Source organism: Ranitomeya variabilis, chromosome 2 (genome assembly GCF_051348905.1).
Source record: "Ranitomeya variabilis isolate aRanVar5 chromosome 2, aRanVar5.hap1, whole genome shotgun sequence".
Lineage (NCBI taxonomy): Eukaryota > Metazoa > Chordata > Amphibia > Anura > Dendrobatidae > Ranitomeya > Ranitomeya variabilis.
In genome coordinates this window covers 1,080,733,924-1,080,753,762 of record NC_135233.1, presented here as the reverse complement: position 1 = coordinate 1,080,753,762, position 19,839 = coordinate 1,080,733,924, and the positions used below count along the sequence as shown (strand labels likewise).

Below are 19,839 nucleotides of genomic sequence, written 5' to 3'. Positions count from 1 at the left end.
CCAGAAGTGGAAGAGACTAAGTGCACTGATGCTCAACCTCTTCATAGGTTGGAAGATGAGTGCATGGCATGGTTAGTACACATGGAGAGTGGACCATCATAGCACACATCAGAAGATGACAAAACTCAGTTGTCAACTGCAGTGTCTTTCTGCAGTGTGTTCAGACTGATAAGGAGGACAGAGTTGAGAAGTAGGTGGAAGATGATGCGGGAGATGATGAGTTATAATAATAATCTTTATTTTTTTATATAGCACTAACATATTTTGCAGCGCTTTACAGTTTTGCACACATTATCATCGCTGACCCCGATGGGGCTCACAATCTAAATTCCCTATCAGTATGTCTTTGGAATGTAGGAGGAAACCGGAGTACTGGAGGAAACCCATGCAAACACGGGGAGAACATACAAACTCCTTGCAGATGTTGTCCAAGGTGGATTTAGAACCCAGGACTCAAAAGCTGCAAGGCTGCAGTGCTAACCACTGAGCCACCGTCCTGCCTGCCCTGTTCCTAAACCCCATATGGAGCAGAGGCCATCTTTGTGATGTGCGCAGTTTGGAGGAATAGGAGATGGCCACGCTGCAACAGCAGCTCAGCAAAAAAGGGAGCAGGGTGAAAAGGCACAGTCAGCCGCTACCCCTGACCAAACCACTGAAATTAGCACACCAAAGTCAGCGTAAAGCCAGTCTCACACATCCAGATTTTTCCGGTACATGAAGAAATGGTCCCGGAGCTATCCGTGTCCGTGTGTCCATGTGTGCACGTAGGCCATCCATATGTCATCCGTGTGCTGTCCATGTATATGTGTTTCTCGTCCATGTGCTGTCTGTGTGCTGTCCGTGTGTCCGTATCTTTAAACAATTTGTTTCAATTTTAACCCTATGACTTTAAAAAAGCACACGGACAGCACACGGCCGGCACACGGCCGGCATCCTTGTGCGGTACGTGTTTACACGCACCCATTGACTTGTATGGATCCGTGTGATCTGTGCTTTCCCAAGAACACTGACATGTCTCCGTGTTTTGCACACGAACACACGGTCCATGAAAACGCGCTGACATGTGCAGAGACACATTCATTTTAACGCGTCTACGTGTGTCAGTGTCTCCGGTACATGAGGAAACTGTCACCACACGTACCGGAGCCACTGACGTGTGAAATCAGCCTAAAAGAGCTACCAGGTGTGGCACTACTTCAGGGTACATGCTGCCAACAAGCAACAGGTGGTTTGTACTCTGTGCCGTCAGACCATGAAGCGAGGCATGAATGTTCTTAACCTGAGCACCACCTGTATGATGAGGCATCTGAATTCCAAGCACGAGGTGCAGTAGAGAACACACCTTAAAAATCATGACAGATTAGAGCCTCCTCCTGCTTCCTCTTCTGCTGCAGTCCCAGTCTCTTCCTCTCATTCACGATCAACAGGACCACCTGCCTCTCTGCATTAAGAGGATGTAACAGGATCAGCAGCACCAACACCACAGTGTCACCAAGCATCTCCACACCATCCCATGGAAGTGTTCAGCTATCCATCCCCTAAATACTCAAGAGAAAAAGGAGTTATCCCCCTTCCCACCCACTAGCTATGGTCCTGAATGAAAACACTTCCAAATTACTGGTCTCTGAAATGCTGCCATTCCAGCTGGTAGAGAAGGACAGTTTTAAAAAACTGATGGAGGTGGATGTCCCAAAGAAAGTTTTCCCCAGAAGACACTACTTTTCCAGGTGGGTTATCCCTGCCCTGCACAAACATGTTGTGCACCTATTCTGACTCTTCAAGGCAGTATGAGTCTCTAAATCCTTAGCAATCAATCCCTTAGATAACTGTATGATGTACTCACATGCCAGGCTTCCTCAGACAGTGCCAACTCAGCCATATTGACTTGCAATAAGAGTCCAGGAGAAAAAAGTTGATATTCTCTGAAATCTTGTATTAAGAACTAAGCAGCAAGTGGAAAGAGTAATCCCAAACAGAGGAGTATGCATGTGTATCCAAAGATGGCTACAGCAAACTGATAATGAAGAAGAATGGAGGGGCAAGGGCTAACATAATCAACTACAGAAGAGACAAAAGGACTAACTTAGAGGGAAGAGCATCTCCATAGCAACAACAGAATGCAATGCATAATACAGAAAATACACACATTGTTCCCATTCATGGAACACAACACTCCCCATCTAAAATCTTCAGATTTCACAATGTCTCTGTATGTCGTGACCAGTCATTGCTGTCCAACGCCAACATGGAACCTGAAAAGAGGAGAGAAAAGAAAACACTATGCAACAATAATGCAACAATTCAAGTCCATACTCAAGCGACGACGCGTAGTCCTTGAATAAAAGTAAAAAATATGAATATGAGTTCAGTAGAAAAAAACATCTTTGGGTTGGGGAAGCCGCAACAAGCCATCTATTCCTCCAACCCAACAATCCAATGATAACATTTAATCCAAGGAGAAGTGTTCAAGTCTGGTTTAGCACAGAGCATTTTATGTCCTAACATGGCTGGGGTATGAGGAAGTATGTTCCCTGCTGTGAAGGAGTCCAGCAACAATGTTCAGTTCATGTGACATCCTCCTTTGGTACAAGTAGCATGAGTTCACTGACTGGGCGAAAGAAGATTCGAGTTGAACCTCCTTTTGTCACCTTGACATCTACCTTCCGAGTCTTTCTGTTATTGCTGGGCACAACCTTGGTGATAAGACCCATCAGCCAGTGGTTATGATGAGCTTCTTTGTCTTTTAAAAGGACGAGATCTCCTCCTTGTAGGTTAGGAGTTGGCCTAATTTCCTTGTCAGATTCTGGATCCACCAGCTTATTTGTGTTGCTGATGTATTTATCGTAGGTATCCTCGTAAAAGATACTTGGAGGTGTCAGCCACATGTTGTCACCGAGATTGGATGCAGCTGTGAGTCTCGTTCCTCAGTCAGCTGGGTTTAGATCAGAGGGGATGTGATGTCACTGCTCAGGAGTAGCAAAACATCTGATGCGCTCTAATCGATTACTCATGTAGATGTAGAATTGATTCATTTGGCTATATATATATATATAAATATATATATATATCCGAGTGCCACTCTACTATCTGTGTAGAATGTAAAGGAATCAATTGCAATGTCCATTTAATTTCTCACTACTTCAGTGATTTCTACCGCCAATACTGCGGCACAAAGTTCAAGTCTTGGCACTGGGTGTGCAGGTTTAGGGGTTAATTTGGCCTTACCCAGAATAAAACCACAGTACACTTCATTGTGCACTCCCAAAGTCTTCAGATAGGCTACTGCGGCTATGACTTCTATAGATGCATCGGAAAAAATGTGGACTTCTCTTCTGGTGGCAAGTGAAGAAGAATTTACAGAGTAACAACGTGGTACTTGGAGTTATTCTAAGACCTTTAGTGACTTCTTCCCAGCCTCCCATCTTTGTTGTTTCTGGGATGTTATTGGAGCATCCCAATCGGTACAGTTGTAAGCTGTCATACAGAATCTTGCCTTGAATACTGATGGGTGTGATGAATCCAAGAGGATCATAGATACTGTTTATGATAGATAGGACTCCTCGTTTAGTGAATGGTTTGTCGCAGGGTGACACTTGAAAAGAAAATGTGCCCTTTTTAATATCCCATAGCAGGCTGAGGCTGCGTTGCATGGGAGGGATTTTGAAACCTAAATGGAGGTCTCTTAAGCTCATGGCATAGTCTTCAGATGAAAACACCTCCATTACCTCTTGACTGTTGGAAATATTCTTGTGGAGCCTGAGATTTGATGAAGAGAGCATTTCTTGAGTCCTGGAGAGCAGATCGATAGCCTCTTCACTCGAGGTTAAAGACTTGAGCCCGTCATCCATGTAGAAGTTCTTCTCTACAAACTGATGAGCATCGCGTCCATATTCTCTCTCACCTTCCTGGTCTGCCCGTCTCAGTTTATAGATTGCTACAGCAGGTGAAGGGCTGTTGCTGAAGATGTGTACCTTCATCTGGTAGTCCATGACCTCATTGTGGATATCATTGCCCTTGTGCCATAGGAACCTGAGAAAGTTTCTACTGTCTTCCCTCACGATGATGCAATGAATTATCTCCTGGATGTCAGCCATTATCGCCACGGGTTCCTGCCTGAAGCGAATCAACACTCCTATCAGGCTATTATTCATGTTGAGTCCAGTGAGAAGCAAGCTTTTGATGGAGGCGCCTTTGTGCTGAGCACTGGAGTCAAATACCACCCTCATCTGGTTAGGTTTCCGAGGGTGGTAGACCCTGAAGTAAGGAAAGTACCAGCATTCTTCTTGTTCCTTCAGTTGTGGCATGGGTTCTGCATGATCTCTATCAAAGATGTTTTGCATGAAATCGATGAAATGTCTTTCCATCTCTGGCCTTCTTTTTAAAGTGCGCTGTAGAGAAGAGAACCTTGCTGTTGCTTGCTGCAGATTGTTTTGCAACCTTGTTCTTGAAGAATGAAAGGGTAACAGAGCCACCGATCTGTTGTAGTCATCTTGAGAGAATTCCTTGTCCATAACCCTTATAAATTCTTTATCTTCTCTTGTGGGGGCCAACTTGTTGTCTTCACTTGTGGAATTGAACACTGTTGACCCGAGGTCATCGTCCAAGGGACTGTCCATTTTCGTGCTGTCAAAATGGTGACAATGGCCACTTGGTGTCGCTCAGTTTCTCTTTCACCCAGTAATGATGTGGGCACGGCTGGAAATGAGTGCTGCAACCATTTGGCAGGATGTGTGTCTTGTGGGAGAAGATAGTGTTAGGTCTCTTCATTTTGTCTACGCAGGCATTCCCTATGATCACCCAGCCTAGGTTGAAGCACTGAGTGCGTCGTGTGGACCGTTGATTTGCTGACGTACCTTGTGTAAGGGGAGGATGTCTCTCCCAAGTAGAATCAGGATTTCTGCATTGCGATCAAGAGCTTAGAATGTTGTTGGCTATAGTCTTCAGGTGAGGGGATCTCTTCCTTGTTAGATGGTATCTGATTGCACTCGACGAGTGTGGGTAGAGGTATTTCTACATTATTTTCAAGAGATGTTACCATGAGACCACTGACCCTTCTTCTGAAGACTTCTGAAATGCTCCTGCAGGTGCCACAGGTGTAAGGTTAGGCACTTCCCTTTACATCAAACAGATCAAAGAGTTCTGACCTTGCTAGTGATCGGTTGCTCTGATCATCCAGGATGCTATACACCGTCACAGCCTTCTCTGGGACCCTTGGGATATACCTTTACCAGGCAAATCTTCGCACAAGACTTCTCCAAAAGACCTCCACAGACTTCTGTGCATGAAGATGATACTGTGAGAAGGCTTGCTGCTAGGCCTGTACTCTCCCCGCCATGGCTTGTGGTGGGAGAGGGCATGGGCATAGGGTTAAGCTGGGATGGATGAAGTGCTTGTACGTGGACCTCTCTGTCACACTCCATACACTTGATTGTAACCTTACAGTCCTTAGCAAGGTGTTCGGTAGAAGCACAACATCTGAAGCATACTCAAAACTTCTTTAGAAGCTCCTTGCGTTCTTGGAGTGGTTTATTTCTGAAGCTGATACATTTCTTCAGCGGATGTGGCTTCTTGTGGATGGGATGCTGATGGTATGGATTCTCAACTCTTTAACCCTCATCAGGAACCAATGCTGGTTTGGGAAGAACGTCAGTCTTTTTTACTTATACTGAGCCTCTACGTTTTTTGTCAATTTGACAATGGCTCTCATAATTGGGAGTGAATGAAGCAGTGTCAGTGGGTTCTCCACAGGTGAAGCTTGGGTTGACTTTACACTCTGCAATGTCTTTGATGAACTCGCAGAAGTAGAACAGAGGAAAGGACACCTGGTGTTCCTTTTTGTATCTTGTCCCTAGTGTAGTCCACCTTTCTTGCACGTTATAAGGCAGCTTCGTGATTATGGGTTTCACCCAACATGTGATGTCCAGGTAGCTGAGGCTAGGTAGATGTGTATCTGTCTTGGCCAACTGGAGTTCAAACAGCAGGTCGTTGAGTTCCTGTAATTTTGAAGTGTCCTTGCCGGATATTTTAGGAAAATCATGTAATTGTTTGAGCAGTAGGTCTTCTATAGCTTCAGGACTGCCAAAACTTTTCTCTAGTCTGTCCCATGCGGTCGTGAGACCAGCCGCTGGATCGCTGATGTAAACGGATCTGAGTGTCTTGATTCGCTCAGTGCATCTTGGTCCCAGCCACCTGATCAGCAGGTCCAACTGTTCAGCAGCAGAAATGCAGCGGTCACTAGTTGTGGTTTTAAAAGCACACTTCAACCCCTGTAGTTTTCGAGTTGGTGGCTGAACCTTGTGAGACCGGTGTTGGAGAATTCTCGGCAAAACAAGTACCTCGCAAAGTTGAACATGTCTGTTCTTTCTTACTTTGGGAGCACACTTGCTGGCTGAGTAATGCTGTTCACTTTGTTTGTAGTTTTTGCTATCATATGCTGGGGCAGTAGTGTGCAAGTATCTGACGCTAATAAGCTCAACAAACTTACCAAGAAGGCGGCTGCTGGCCTCCATCTGGACTCTTTTGAGGAAGTATTGGAGGAGAGAATTCAGAAGAAGTGTAGGGCTATAATGATCAATAATACGCACCCCCTATATGAGCTGTTCTTGAAGGAGAAGAGCACATTCAGCAGCCGCCTAATCCTACTAAGGAGTAAGAAGGAGAAATTCAGGAAATCGTTTGTACCTACTGCTATAGGGATGTATAATAATTTCCTAAGGGTGGTAGACAACAATGACTGATTTCTGGTGTACTAATGTCAATTAACAGTGACTTATATAAATGAACTACCCACATTTATTTGTTATGTAATGTTGGTATACTTGGCAAGATTTGTGTTCTAATATTTTATGTACTGCTGTTTGTATTGCTGCTGTAATACCGCAATTTCCCCTGGGATCAAGAAAGTGTATCGTATCATATCGCACATAGTCTGAGCTTTCCTTTGATGCACGGAGGTACTGGACTGCCCATGCAGTAGGTGTACTGTCGGAAAGTGTATTTAGCACTGCAGGGGGTATGATCACAGCAGACGCATCCACCTGTTCATATACAACGTGGGGAAACATTCCTTAAAATGAACCAGTCTTGGATCCGACAAGACTTGCTCATACTTTTGGATAACTGGACAACTAGAACAGCCACACTCAGCCAATCTTCGACTCTTATTGCTACTTGTTCCATTTGGGTGCCTCCTCCCCAATAAACTATGCAGACTACCTCCTCCTCCTCCTCTTACACCTACACTACCATGTCCACCTACTCCTCTAGTTGGACCTCTGCCGCCTGGTGGTAGCTTGTTAATTTATTTTGTGATCATTCTGTATTCTTTGTTCCATTTTTATTTATTGATCTGACTTCATTGTTGGTTTACCTCTCCCTTCTAGGTTGTTTTAAGTGCGCTACATAAAAAAAAGAAAAGCAAGGAAAAAAAATACAAAACATACAAAAAAAGTTGGATTACTACTACCTTGCTTCTTCCACCCATATAGACACCTTCACCTCTTCCTCCACTTGGAATTAAGCCTCGTTGTTCGATATAGCAAATTTTGTTTTATAAGTTGTAGGTTGTTTTAAGTCAGTTCCAAAACAAAAAGAACAGTGTTGGGTTACAGCATCACTGTAAGTAAAGCAGCAATGTGGAGTGCATTTTCAGCAATGACTGTATTGGGGAGCAGCAGTATCATGAAAAATATTATACAGCAGTACTGAGAAGTGTACTTGGAAATCCAGCTCTGGGGTGAAATAAAGAACATTTTGCAGCACTACTGAGCAGTATATCTGGAAATCCAGCTCTGGGCTGGAATAAAGAACATTTTGCAGCACTACTGAGCAGTGTAGCTGGGAATCCAGCTACAGGGGTGAGAAAAATAAATTACTATACACCGCTATCATTTGATCTGCATGTCTGTCTGCTGCTCACTCTTATTCTGATACAACTTCCCCTTTCTATAATCTTGAATAGACATCAATAGTATGATCCCACAGTGAGCTAAAAGTTCCTCTTGTCTTGAGAAGTGCAAGTTTTTGCTGCTTTTCAGAGTGATTGATAAGTTTAAGGGAAAGAGGGAGCAGAAAAAATGACTCATAAGTGGGGAAAGAAATAATTCTCTGATGAAATATTTTATAACGTTTCTTATGTTTGATTGTGTTATTGAGTTACACAAAGATGGTCGAAACAAAAAAAAACACTTTAATATTGTATAGCTGCAAAGTTTACATAAGAGACAAGAGTTGGATATTGCAGTAGATAAGAAAGACTACTATAGTCTTCAAAAAGCAGCAAAATTAATTGACTTATTATAAATTCCAATGAGAAAAGTGAAGTCCTAGAGTGGAGCCAGTTTGGTTTTCAACTGATAAGATACTCATTAAGGTGTTCACAGCCATGATAAATCAAGATAAAGGCAAAAAAACTATTTTCCAGTAATTGTTTATGATTTCAATGCAGTTTTTAAAAACAAGGCTTGCAATAGGTGAAGCATTTGTGTTCTGTGACATACTTTGCCACCTGATGAAGACGGTTTACAGTCGAAACGCGTTGTGGGCTTAAGAAATTACTACCTTGTCCTTGTGTTCTTTGCGCTCCTTTGACCGTTTTCTACATTGTCCCCTATGGCATACCTTAGCACATTCTGGCCATTTTTGATGCACTATGAGCCATCTCTACCTTTTGCATACACTATTCAAAAATCTCTAATAAAGCTAAGATAATAGTATCTGAAACACAAAATTGGATACAGAATTAGTAGTAAACTCTGCACTCAAGAGGATATGTTGTAGAATATTTATTTACAATGTATCAATCCAGTAGATATAACGTTTCAGTCCCCACAGGCCTTCATCAGAAACATGCTGAATTATTGTGGTGAAGAGGGTATGGTGGGAAGGGCCACTGTCAGGAAGCACTTCCTCTTAGGGGATCTTGCCACCATACTCCAGTGCAGACATACCTACGCATTTTTCTAGCTTTACTCCATATAATTTTCACTGGCCCCAGTGAGTATCTATTACTCACTCTCCATCACAACAATGCAGCATTTATCTGATGAAGATCCATGCGGTCCGAAAACATTGTATCTACCAGGTGTTATCTACAGACTGATTCATTGTAAATCAATTCACCATGTTTAGCCACATATCCTCTTGAGTGCCGAATTTTACTACTGCTACTCGTATGGATTGGCTCAGGCACCTCATCTATCTACACCAGAGTGCCATTTATGAGTTTTCTACTCGAAACTGGACACAGATATGTTTTTCATTTTTCTTACAACAGTTGAGCTAAAATTCTGACGCATTTAGCTTAGACAATTTTCCCAACTTTGGTCATTAAAAAAAGGTAAATCGTCTAATCTGCAATATGTTTTATAGAGGGATGAACACATTTTATAACTTGGATTTCTGTATTTCCAGGAGAGCCATTTGATAACACCAGGATCATATCCTCAGCAGTTTCCAATATCATCGTCTCAATGTTATTTGGGAATCGTATGGATTATGAAGATCCACAATTTAACAGGCTCTTGGATTTAATTAATGAAAATGTTCGGCTTCTGGCAGACAAAATGGTTTTAGTTAGGTTACTCTTCTTATTTTTCTTGTTTTATTTTCTTATACAGTAGTATAATATTTCTAATAAAAATGTCATTATATAATGGCAATGGACAGTTCTACCTATGGATAATTTAACTTGGTTTGCTCAAAAACTACCAAGTAGGGTTAGCAACAAAGAATTTGTGGTGATCCAAACACTTGAACCCCTACCAGTTCTGTGATGGAAGATCTGAAATGCCTTGTTGGAATGGAGACGTGTTCTCAGGATTGACCTTCACAAGTTATATCTTATACTGTGAATATTTCATAACTTTGGGTATATATAGACATGAGCAAGTTTATTTGATGTGAATCAGGTCTATTTTTTACAAATAAACCAAAGCTGTGAAATGTAAACAATCTGTAAATTCCCATAATACTTTGCAGCTACCTCATCACATGTTAAAGCCCATATATACAGCAGTTAGTAGCATAGCCTGTGTAAAAGCTGAAGCAGGGAATGCAGCATCCATTCTGTGGTGAATCTGGATAGTAAAGCAACATCATAACTCACAGCTTAGCCATAACTATGGGGAGAAAAAGCCATAAATCACTGAAAAACTGTAAAAATCATGTGTGACAGCAGAAAAGTAAAGAAGATTAGGGTGTGAGGAAAGAGAATAACACAGATTTAATTGTAAGGGTGAGACATTGCAAAGTCTTTTTGTCTGTGAAGCATGACCATGGAGGGAAATAAAGTTGCTGCTTGCTTTACCAGTGAGGTTATAGTGCTGCTGCAATTCAGTAACACTGTATCTATGCATTTAAGTTGAAGCAAGCCACCAATATTGCAGAAAGAAAAATAAATAAATATGTTGAGCATCACTTTGGCATTACTAAGATTGTGATTGCTTTACGTAACTTGAAAAGGGATGGATACAGTCGTAAGAGACCTCAGAGTGTCTGAACACTAGAAACAACCCTTTCAACTGTTGTTGTTACTACTAAACACTTCACAATAATAACACTTACAGGTGACCAGGGCAGATCTGGCAGATCTGTAATTCCAGCATACATATATTAGGAGAGGTGTCCATGTTGTTTTACACTATCATGTACAGTTAACTTTATACATTTTTTCTACATTTTATCATTCCAGTTATACAATTTATATCCAGTTCTGGGAATTTTACCGGGAAGCCACAAAAGATTTCAGAAGAATGTCACGGAGCTGCATACGTTCATTCAGTGCACATTTATGAAGAATCTTAAAGAGTTGGACATGAATGATCAGCGAAGCTTCATTGATGCATTTCTTGCAAAACAGAGAATGGTACGCTATTTTTTTGTCTAGGACTGCTGACACACTTGTCAATTCATTGTTATTTTCCTTAATATAGAGACTAGAGATGGGCGAACCCGAACAGTAAAGTTTGGCGTCTGTATCGAATATCTACTTATGGAGAAACGGGGTCAGTGAGTGCTCACGTCTGCTGGCCCGGCTGTCTTTAGCAAGACTGCATTGACCTGGGCTCTTACCACTGAACGCCCACTCTATCTCCCGGTGGGCAGTGCACTACACAGACAACAAAGGGTTAAGGTAAAACAGTGTGGCAATACTTTATTGAACCACAACACACAATAGCAAACAGAACAATCTCAGCAACTACACCAAGATGGTGCACATTACAGGGCCTCACCCTTCCGCTGACTCGCCGAGATAATGGTAGATGTTATGTTGGAGCTCCCAGGGTAGCTACTGTATCTGTGGTATACACGCAGAGAGGAGGTAACGACAAGTATAGGAAGGTATCCCAGAGCAGTACTGTGTTCTTTCAGCCTGGTCTGATGTACCCTCAGCTGAGATCCTGAAGAGCCTTTTTTAACACGAAGAAAAGAAGTCTCTTTTATACACCAGGCATGTAAGCTATGTACAGACATAAAGGCATCATCGCCTGAAGTATAACGGATAGTCAATAATTCAACCTTAGTGTGCACATTAAATATTCAAATAGAAATGTTATATAGCTAGTAGTCATAAATCCATTTAGGTAGTCACAGGGTATAGTCCTACATGTATAATGGGGCCCATTGTATATACCACAAGTGTAGAACACCTAATCAGAAAGGATCAAACAATTATAGAAAAAGACAGCCAGTCTGGCAGCACAAGTGCAAAACCCTAATTAAGAACATGATGGAACAAACTTATCTTGAGGAATTGGTGTTCCATCCTATCCTGACGCGTTTCCCCTGCTTGACAATCCAGAGGGGTTCATCAGGGGAATGCCGGTAATAGTCGACGGCCAGTTCTAAGTGAGAGGACGCTGCACAGTTTGCAAGTCTGTCTTCTTGACCCACCAGACATAAACACTTCAATCCACAAGCCAATATACAGATAAAAAGTCAGTTCTTTTTGGTTTGCAAAAACATGGCTCTCTGGGAAATTAAGATACAATCTGGTTTCTTCACACTGCTGTTTGGGAACGGACACTGAACACGGACTTCACCAGAAAGTCTATGCTACAGTTCTTATTTGGCCCACAAACACTGGGTATTTGTCACGCTGTCATGTGCATAACAGTGTAGCAAACACTGCTTCTAATCGGCAGTAAAATGATTACTGCCAGACAGCGATCCGCGGTTCCCACGCTGTCAAATGACAGTGTGAGTGTCATGTCGGACGCTGTTCAGACCAGGTCGTCCGACAGACAGCGGTAATTCCGCTTTTGACCACTATTTGCTCATTGGCGTCTGCTAGATTTTGTCTAGCTGTTCCGGGGTTAATTTACCTGATCCTCGGATTGGAAGCTGGGCCATTTCCATGGCCTTTAAATAGTTCTCCTGATCATTGGGCGTCGCCGATTATAGCTTCTGCCTTGCGTTGCTATCTCGGTCTGGAGTGGAGAGCTGGTGGTTGGAGATTCGTTGCTGGTGGTGTATATTCCTTCGTCTTATTTACTCCTTCCTATATTTGTGTTTATTTTGCCCTGCACATTTATAGTGTATTCCTGAGTGTCTGCGGCGTGATCTATATTTTCCTTTATCCTTGTCTGTGCTAACTGTGGGTATTTAAGTATTACCTCTTCACTGGGTGGTGGGTGGAGGTTTCAGCCTAGGGCTGAGCTCAGGAGTTAGGGTGAAGTTCGAGGCCTGAACATGCACACCATCAGTGTAAACTTCAGGTAGAGGGTCAGTCAGGATTTCCCTAGTCTGAGGGAAATTGCAGGAGCCCGAGTTATTAGCTCTCGCTCACCAAGTCTCTCCCTGACATTATAATAGGCCCAACAACAACAACGAAAAAAAAAGAAAAAAAAAGGGGGGTTCTTTTTTTTTGTTTTGTCATGGATCCCATGACTTCCATAACCCTCCAGTTGGAGGCGCTGTCCCTACAGGTCACTGAGTTGAGGGGGGCAGTGTAGCAACAGGGACTAGCAGTGTCCAATGTGCAAGCTGGAGTGACAGGTAGAGTTACTGAGCCTAAATTTCCGTTGCCTGAAAAATTTGCTGGGGAACGCAGTAAATTTGTTTCTTTTCATGAAGCTTGCAAACTATATTTCCGTATGCGCCCGATATCTTTGGGTAATGAGGCTCAGCGTGTGGGCCTGGTGTTGTCATTGTTAAGTGGGGATCCCCAAGCATGGGCGTTTTCTTTGCCATCTGATTCTGCGGCATTTGTCTCTGTGGAAAGTTTTTTTTCTTCTCTTGGGAAAATCTACGATGAACCTGACAGAATGGCTCTGGCAGAATCTAAGATACGCTCTATTCGCCAGGGGGGGCGAGTTTCAGAGGATTACTGTTCTGAATTTCGTCGCTGGGCGATCGATACCCAATGGAATGATGCAGCATTGCGGAGTCAGTTTATACATGGGATTTCTGGAAGGGTTAAAAAAGCCCTTCTGATGTACGAGACTCCTACTTCTCTAGATTCCGCTATGAGTCTGGTTGTCCGCATTGATCGCCATTTGCGTCAGGGGGAGCATGAGACACTGCCTATGGGAGAGGGTTTAGGTTCACGTGAGGTTGCTGCAGGTGAGCCCACGGAGCCTATGCAAATTACAGGGGTGTCACATGTCAAGCATCGAGCCCCTGAGCTCAGGAAGCAGGGAGCCTGTTTTTACTGTGGTAAAACTGGTCATTTTATTAACATCTGTCCTCTGCTGCCTAAGAAAAATGCAACGGCGGAAAACTTCGGAGCTCAGAGGGTGTGGAGGAGACCAGTCTGAGCTTATGTATATCCTCCATGGTGGTTTCTCAGTGCATGCTCCCTGCTAAGGTTTTTGTTGCTGGCAGTGAGCTGCCAATTACTGTTTTTGTGGATAGTGGTTCAGCCACAAATCTCATTGATGAGGGGTTTGCGCGCACAGCAGGTTTTAGGATTGAAAAACTGTCTCATCCTATCCGCGTGGTCACCTTCAATGCTGCTCCTCTCTCTCAGGGGGAGATTACTGAATTTGTGGCTGAGGTGAAACTCCACATTGGAGTTCTACATTCTGAGTGGGTTACATGTAAGGTGCTCAGGAATCATCCTGCTCAGGTTGTTTTGGGTTTTCCTTGGTTGTCTATGCACAACCCGGTAATTGACTGGAAAACTCAGGACATAATTCGGTGGAGCGAGTTCTGCCAGGAGAATTGCCTGGCCACATGTGTGGCTGCGGTGACTTCAAGCGTTCCGGAGTCACTTCAGGATTTTGTGGATGTGTTCTCTGAGAAGGGTTGTTCAGAGTTGCCGCCACATCGTCCTTATGACCGTTTTATCAGGTTTAAACCAGGGGCCAAATTACCTAAAGCAAGGATGTTTAACATCTCCGGTCCGGAGAGACAAGCGTTAAAAGATTACATTGCGGAAAGCTTGAGCAAAGGGCACATCAGGCCATCATCCTCACCGGTGGCAGCAGGGTTCTTCTTTGTGAAGAAGAAAGATGGCGGATTACGCCCGTGTTTGGATTTCAGGGAGTTGAACCAGATTACGGTTCGTGATCCATACCCTATGCCTCTGATACCAGATTTGTTCAACCAGGTGGCAGGTGCTAAGTGGTTCACCAAGCTTGACCTCAGGGGGGCGTACAACCTCATAAGAGTCCGTCAAGGTGATGAGTGGAAGACGGCTTTTAATACCCCTGAGGGTCATTTTGAAAATTTGGTGATGCCGTTTGGGTTGACTAACGCACCTGCAGTGTTCCAACATTTCATCAATGATGTGTTCTCGCATATTTTGGGGAAATTCGTTATCGTGTACCTAGATGACATTCTCATATATTCTTGCGACCGCGAGGCTCATTTAGATCATGTCAGGCAGGTGTTACAGCTTCTCAGAGAGAATAAGCTGTATGCTAAACTTGAGAAATGTGTATTTTCTGTTCAAGAGTTGCCTTTCTTGGGTTATATTGTGTCTGCTTCTGGTTTTAAAATGGACGCCGCTAAGGTGCAGGCGGTGCTGCATTTGGAACGTCCTGATAACCTGAAAGCACTTCAGCGGTTCCTTGGGTTTTCTAACTACTATAGGAAATTTATCAAGGATTTTTCCATCATTGCTAAACCGCTAACTGACATGACTAAAAAGAGTACCAGGTTCTCTGTTTGGCCTGAGGCTGCTGTGCGCGCATTTGAATTTCTTAAGAACAGTTTTGTTTCAGCCCCCATTCTTGTGCAGCCAGACATATCTAAACCATTTGTTGTGGAAGTCAATGCATCTGAGGTTGGTGTGGGGGCGGTACTATCTCAAGGCTCATCTTTGAGTGGTTTACGTCCGTGCGCCTATTTCTCCAAGAAACTGTCGTCCACCGAACGTAACTACGATATCGGCAACAGGGAGTTGTTGACAATTAAGTTGGCCTTTGAGGAATGGTGACACTTCTTGGAGGGGTCGGTCCATCAGGTAACTGTTATTACCGATCATAAGAATCTGCTGTATTTGGAGTCAGCCAAGCGTCTGTCCCCCAGGCAGGCTCGCTGGGCATTGTTTTTCACGCGGTTCAATTTTGTGGTCACTTACAGACCGGGGTCTAAAAACACTAAGGCGGATGCTCTGTCCAGGTGTTTTCCGGGGGGAGAACCTCGGGAGGATCCAGTACCCATCCTCCAAAAGGGTGTTGTGGTTTTGGATCTCACTACCGACGTTGAGGCTGAGATTGCAGAGGCTCAGGAGGAGGTACCATCTGAGCTTCCCGTCAACAAATCTTTTGTTCCGCTCCATCTCCGCCTAAAGGTTTTGGCGGAGCATCATGATGCCATCCTGGCTGGTCACCCAGGGGTTAGAGGTACCTTGGAGTTGGTGTCACGTCGGTTTTGGTGGCCCAAGATCCAACAGGACGTGGTCTCATACGTGTCAGCTTGTACCACGTGCGCTACGGCTAAGACGCCCCGCTCCCGTCCTGTTGGCACACTAATTCCTCTTGAGGTACCTAGTAAGCCATGGACGGAAATCTCCATGGATTTCATCACTGATTTGCCCTCATCAGCTGGAAACACAGTCATCTTGGTGATTGTTGATCGTTTTTCTAAAATGTCGCACTTTGTGTCTTTGCCTGCGTTGCCTAACGCTAAGACTCTGGCTCAGGTATTTGTGCAGGAGGTGGTCAGACTTCATGGGGTTCCGTCTGACATCGTGTCTGATAGGGGGTCTCAGTTTGTGGCAAAATTTTGGAGAGCGTTGTGCTCACGGCTGGGAATCAAGTTATCTCATTCTTCGGCGTTTCATCCTCAGTCAATTGGTCAGACTGAGCGTATCCTTTCTGGCTATAAAATATAGGGGGACCCCATGCCATTTTTTGGGGGTTCCCCTATTTTAATAGCCACTAAAGACTACGCAGACAGCTGCGGGCTGATATTCATAGCAGGCTACAAAAATTGGCCCCCGGCCGTCAGCTTTCCCCCTCTGGCGCAGAAAATTGCGTGGGAGCCCTTGCCATTTTTTTCCGTTTTTTTTTATTAAACGCTCATTAAGGCCTCTTTCACCCTTGTGTCGGTTCGGGTCCGTCGCTATGCGTCGGGCCAATGTACCGACGCACATTGTGAAATTTGCGCATGACTTGGGCACCGGATGCAGTGTTTCAACGCATCCGCTGCCCATTTTGAAGTCCGGGGAGGAGGGAGCGGAGTTTCGGCCGCGCAAGCACGGTAGAAAATGGCGGACGTGAAGGACAAAAAATGTTCACTTGAACGTTTTTTCGTGCCGACGGTCCGACAAAACACGACGGATCCGTTGCACGACGGACGCGACGTATGGCCATCTTTCGCGATCCGTCGCTAATACAAGTCTATGGGTAAAAAAACGCATCCTGCAAGCACATTTGCAGGATCCAGTTTTTTCTGCTGGATCCGTTTTTTTCTGCCAGATCCGTTTTTTCTCATAGAGTTGTATTAACGCCAGATTGCCCCTGATGGCCACATCCGTTTTTTGCCAGATCCGTCAAAAAAGCTGTTTTCGCCAGATGGAAAACACATACAGAGGAACGTTTTTTCTGTCCGGTGAAAAAACTCACAGCGACGGATCCGGCAAAAAACGTATGAAACTGAGATGTGACATGATGAATCCGGCCTCCGAATCCGTTTTTTCATGCATGTTTCCATTCAAATCATGCACATTTTCCATTTATTTATTTATTTCCAAAAACCACATCAAAAAACTGCATCAAAACTGCAACAAAAACTGCATCAAACACCGCATAAAAAAACGCACCAAAAACCTGCATAAAAAAGCACCAAAAACTGCATCAAAATCTGCATCAAAAATAGCATCAAAAACCACACCAAAAACAGCACCAAAAACTGCATCGTAAACAGCATCAAAAACTGCACCAAAAACCTGCACCAAAAACTGCACCAAAAACTGCATCAAAAACAGCATCATAAACAGCATCAAAAATAGCATCAAAAACCGCGCCAAAAACATGCACCAAAAACTGCATCAAAGACAGCATCAAAAACCGAGCCAAAAACCTGCAACAAAAACTACATCAAAAACAGCATAAAAAAACAGCATCAAAAACTGCATCAAAACTGCACCAGTTTTTGATGCATGTTTTGATGCAGTTTTTGGTACAGGTTTTTGGTGCGGTTTTGATGCTGTTTTAGGTGCAGATTTTTATGCAGATTTTGATGCAGTTTTTGGTGCTGTTTTTGATGCAAGTTTTTGTGTGTTTTTTGATACTGTTTTTGATGCAGTTTTTGGTGCAGTTTTTGGTGCTGTGTTTGGTGCTTTTTTGATGTAGGTTTTTGGTACTGTTTTTGGTGCTGTTTTTGAATAAGGTTTTTGGTGTGGTATTTGATGCTGTTTTTGGTGCTTTTTTAATGCAGGCTTTTGGTGCGGTTTTTGAAGCAGTTTTTGATGCAGTTTTTGGTGCAGTTTTGATGCAGTTTTTGATGCTGGTTTTGATGCGGTTTTTGGAAAATAAAAAAAATAAAGGGAAAATGTGCATGATTTGAATGAAAACATATCTGAAAAAACTGATTTGGAGGCCGGATTCATCATTTCACATCTCAGTTTCATACGTTTTTTGCCGGATCCGTCACTGTGCGTGTCTCCGCCGGACAGAAAAAAAGTTCCACTGTATGTGTTTTCCGTCAGGCGGAAACAGCTTTTTTGATGGATCCGGCCAAAAATGGATGAAACATGTGGCCATCAGGCGCAATCCGGCGCTAATACAGCGAGAAAAAATGTATCCGGGGGGGGGAAAACGGATCTGGCAGAAAAAACACTGATCCGGCGGAAAAAAACGGATCCGGCGGAAAAAACAGATCCTGCAAATGTGCTCGCAGGATTTTTTACCCATAGACTAGTATTAGCGACGGATCGCGACGGATGGCCACACGTCGCATCCGTCGTGCAACAGATCCGTCGTGTTTTGTCGGACTGTCGGCACGAAAAAATGTTCAAGTGAACGTTTTTTTTGTCCGACACGTCTGCCATTTTCTACCGCGCATTCGCTGCCGAAACTCCGCCCCCTCCTCCCCGGACTTCAGAATGGGCAGCGGATGCATTGAAACACTGCATCCACTGCCCACGTCGTGGACAAATTTCACAACGTGCGTCGGTACATCGGCCCGACGCATAGTGACGAACCCGTACCGATGCAAAGGTGAACATAGTAACATAGTTAGTAAGGCCGAAAAAAGACATTTGTCCATCCAGTTCAGCCTATATTCCATCATAATAAATCCCCAGATCTACGTCCTTCTACAGAACCTAATCATTGTATGATACAATATTGTTCTGCTCCAGGAAGACATCCAGGCCTCTCTTGAACCCCTCGACTGAGTTCGCCATCACCACCTCCTCAGGCAAGCAATTCCAGATTCTCACTGCCCTAACAGTAAAGAATCCTCTTCTATGTTGGTGGAAAAACCTTCTCTCCTCCAGACGCAAAGAATGCCCCCTTGTGCCCGTCACCTTCCTTGGTATAAACAGATCCTCAGCGAGATATTTGTATTGTCCCCTTATATACTTATACATGGTTATTAGATCGCCCCTCAGTCGTCTTTTTTCTAGACTAAATAATCCTAATTTCGCTAATCTATCTGGGTATTGTAGTTCTCCCATCCCCTTTATTAATTTTGTTGCCCTCCTTTGTACTCTCTCTAGTTCCATTATATCCTTCCTGAGCACCGGTGCCCAAAACTGGACACAGTACTCCATGTGCGGTCTAACTAGGGATTTGTACAGAGGCAGTATAATGCTCTCATCATGTGTATCCAGACCTCTTGAAATGAGCATTGAATTTAAAAAAAAAACGGCGTGGGCTCCCGCGCTATTTTTTGCACCAGAGGCGGAAAGCCGACGGTTGGGGGCCAATATTTGTAGCCTTCTATGAATATCAGCTCACAGCTGTCTGCGTAGCCTTTACTGGCTATTAAAATAGGGGGACCCCCCAAAAAAAATGACGTGGGGTCACCCTATATTTTATATCCAGAAAGGCCAAGCAGACTGCTGTGGGCTGATATTCATGGCCTAGAGAGGGGCCATGGATATTGCGCCCCCCCAACTACAAATACCAGTCCGCAGCCGCCCTGGAAATGGCGCATCTGTAAGATGCACCAATTCCGGCACTTAGCCCCTCTCTTCCCATTCCCGTGTAGCGGTGGGATATGGGGTAATAAGGGGTTAATGTCACCTTGCTATTGTAAGGTGACATTAAGCCGGGTTAATAACGGAGAGGCGTCAATAAGACGCCTATCCGTTATTAATCCAATACTCGTAAAGGGTTAATAAAACACACACACATTAGGAAAAAAGTATTTTAATATTCTTCATTTCACCATACTTACCATACTTCAGCGCCTGCAGAAAATGTAAAATAATAAACCGTA

At 43.8% G+C, this 19,839-nt stretch overlaps 1 protein-coding gene across 1 annotated transcript in view; it reads left to right on the top strand.

The window, feature by feature from the left end:
* The window catches only part of LOC143808729 (cytochrome P450 2K4-like), a 98,021-nt gene that overhangs the window by 43,718 nt on the left and 34,464 nt on the right, over positions 1–19,839 (top strand). Inside the window, exons 4-5 of the mRNA XM_077291671.1 lie at positions 9,412–9,572; positions 10,691–10,864. Coding sequence (XP_077147786.1) covers positions 9,412–9,572; positions 10,691–10,864 — 335 coding nt within the window. The remainder of the gene's footprint in view (positions 1–9,411; positions 9,573–10,690; positions 10,865–19,839) is intronic.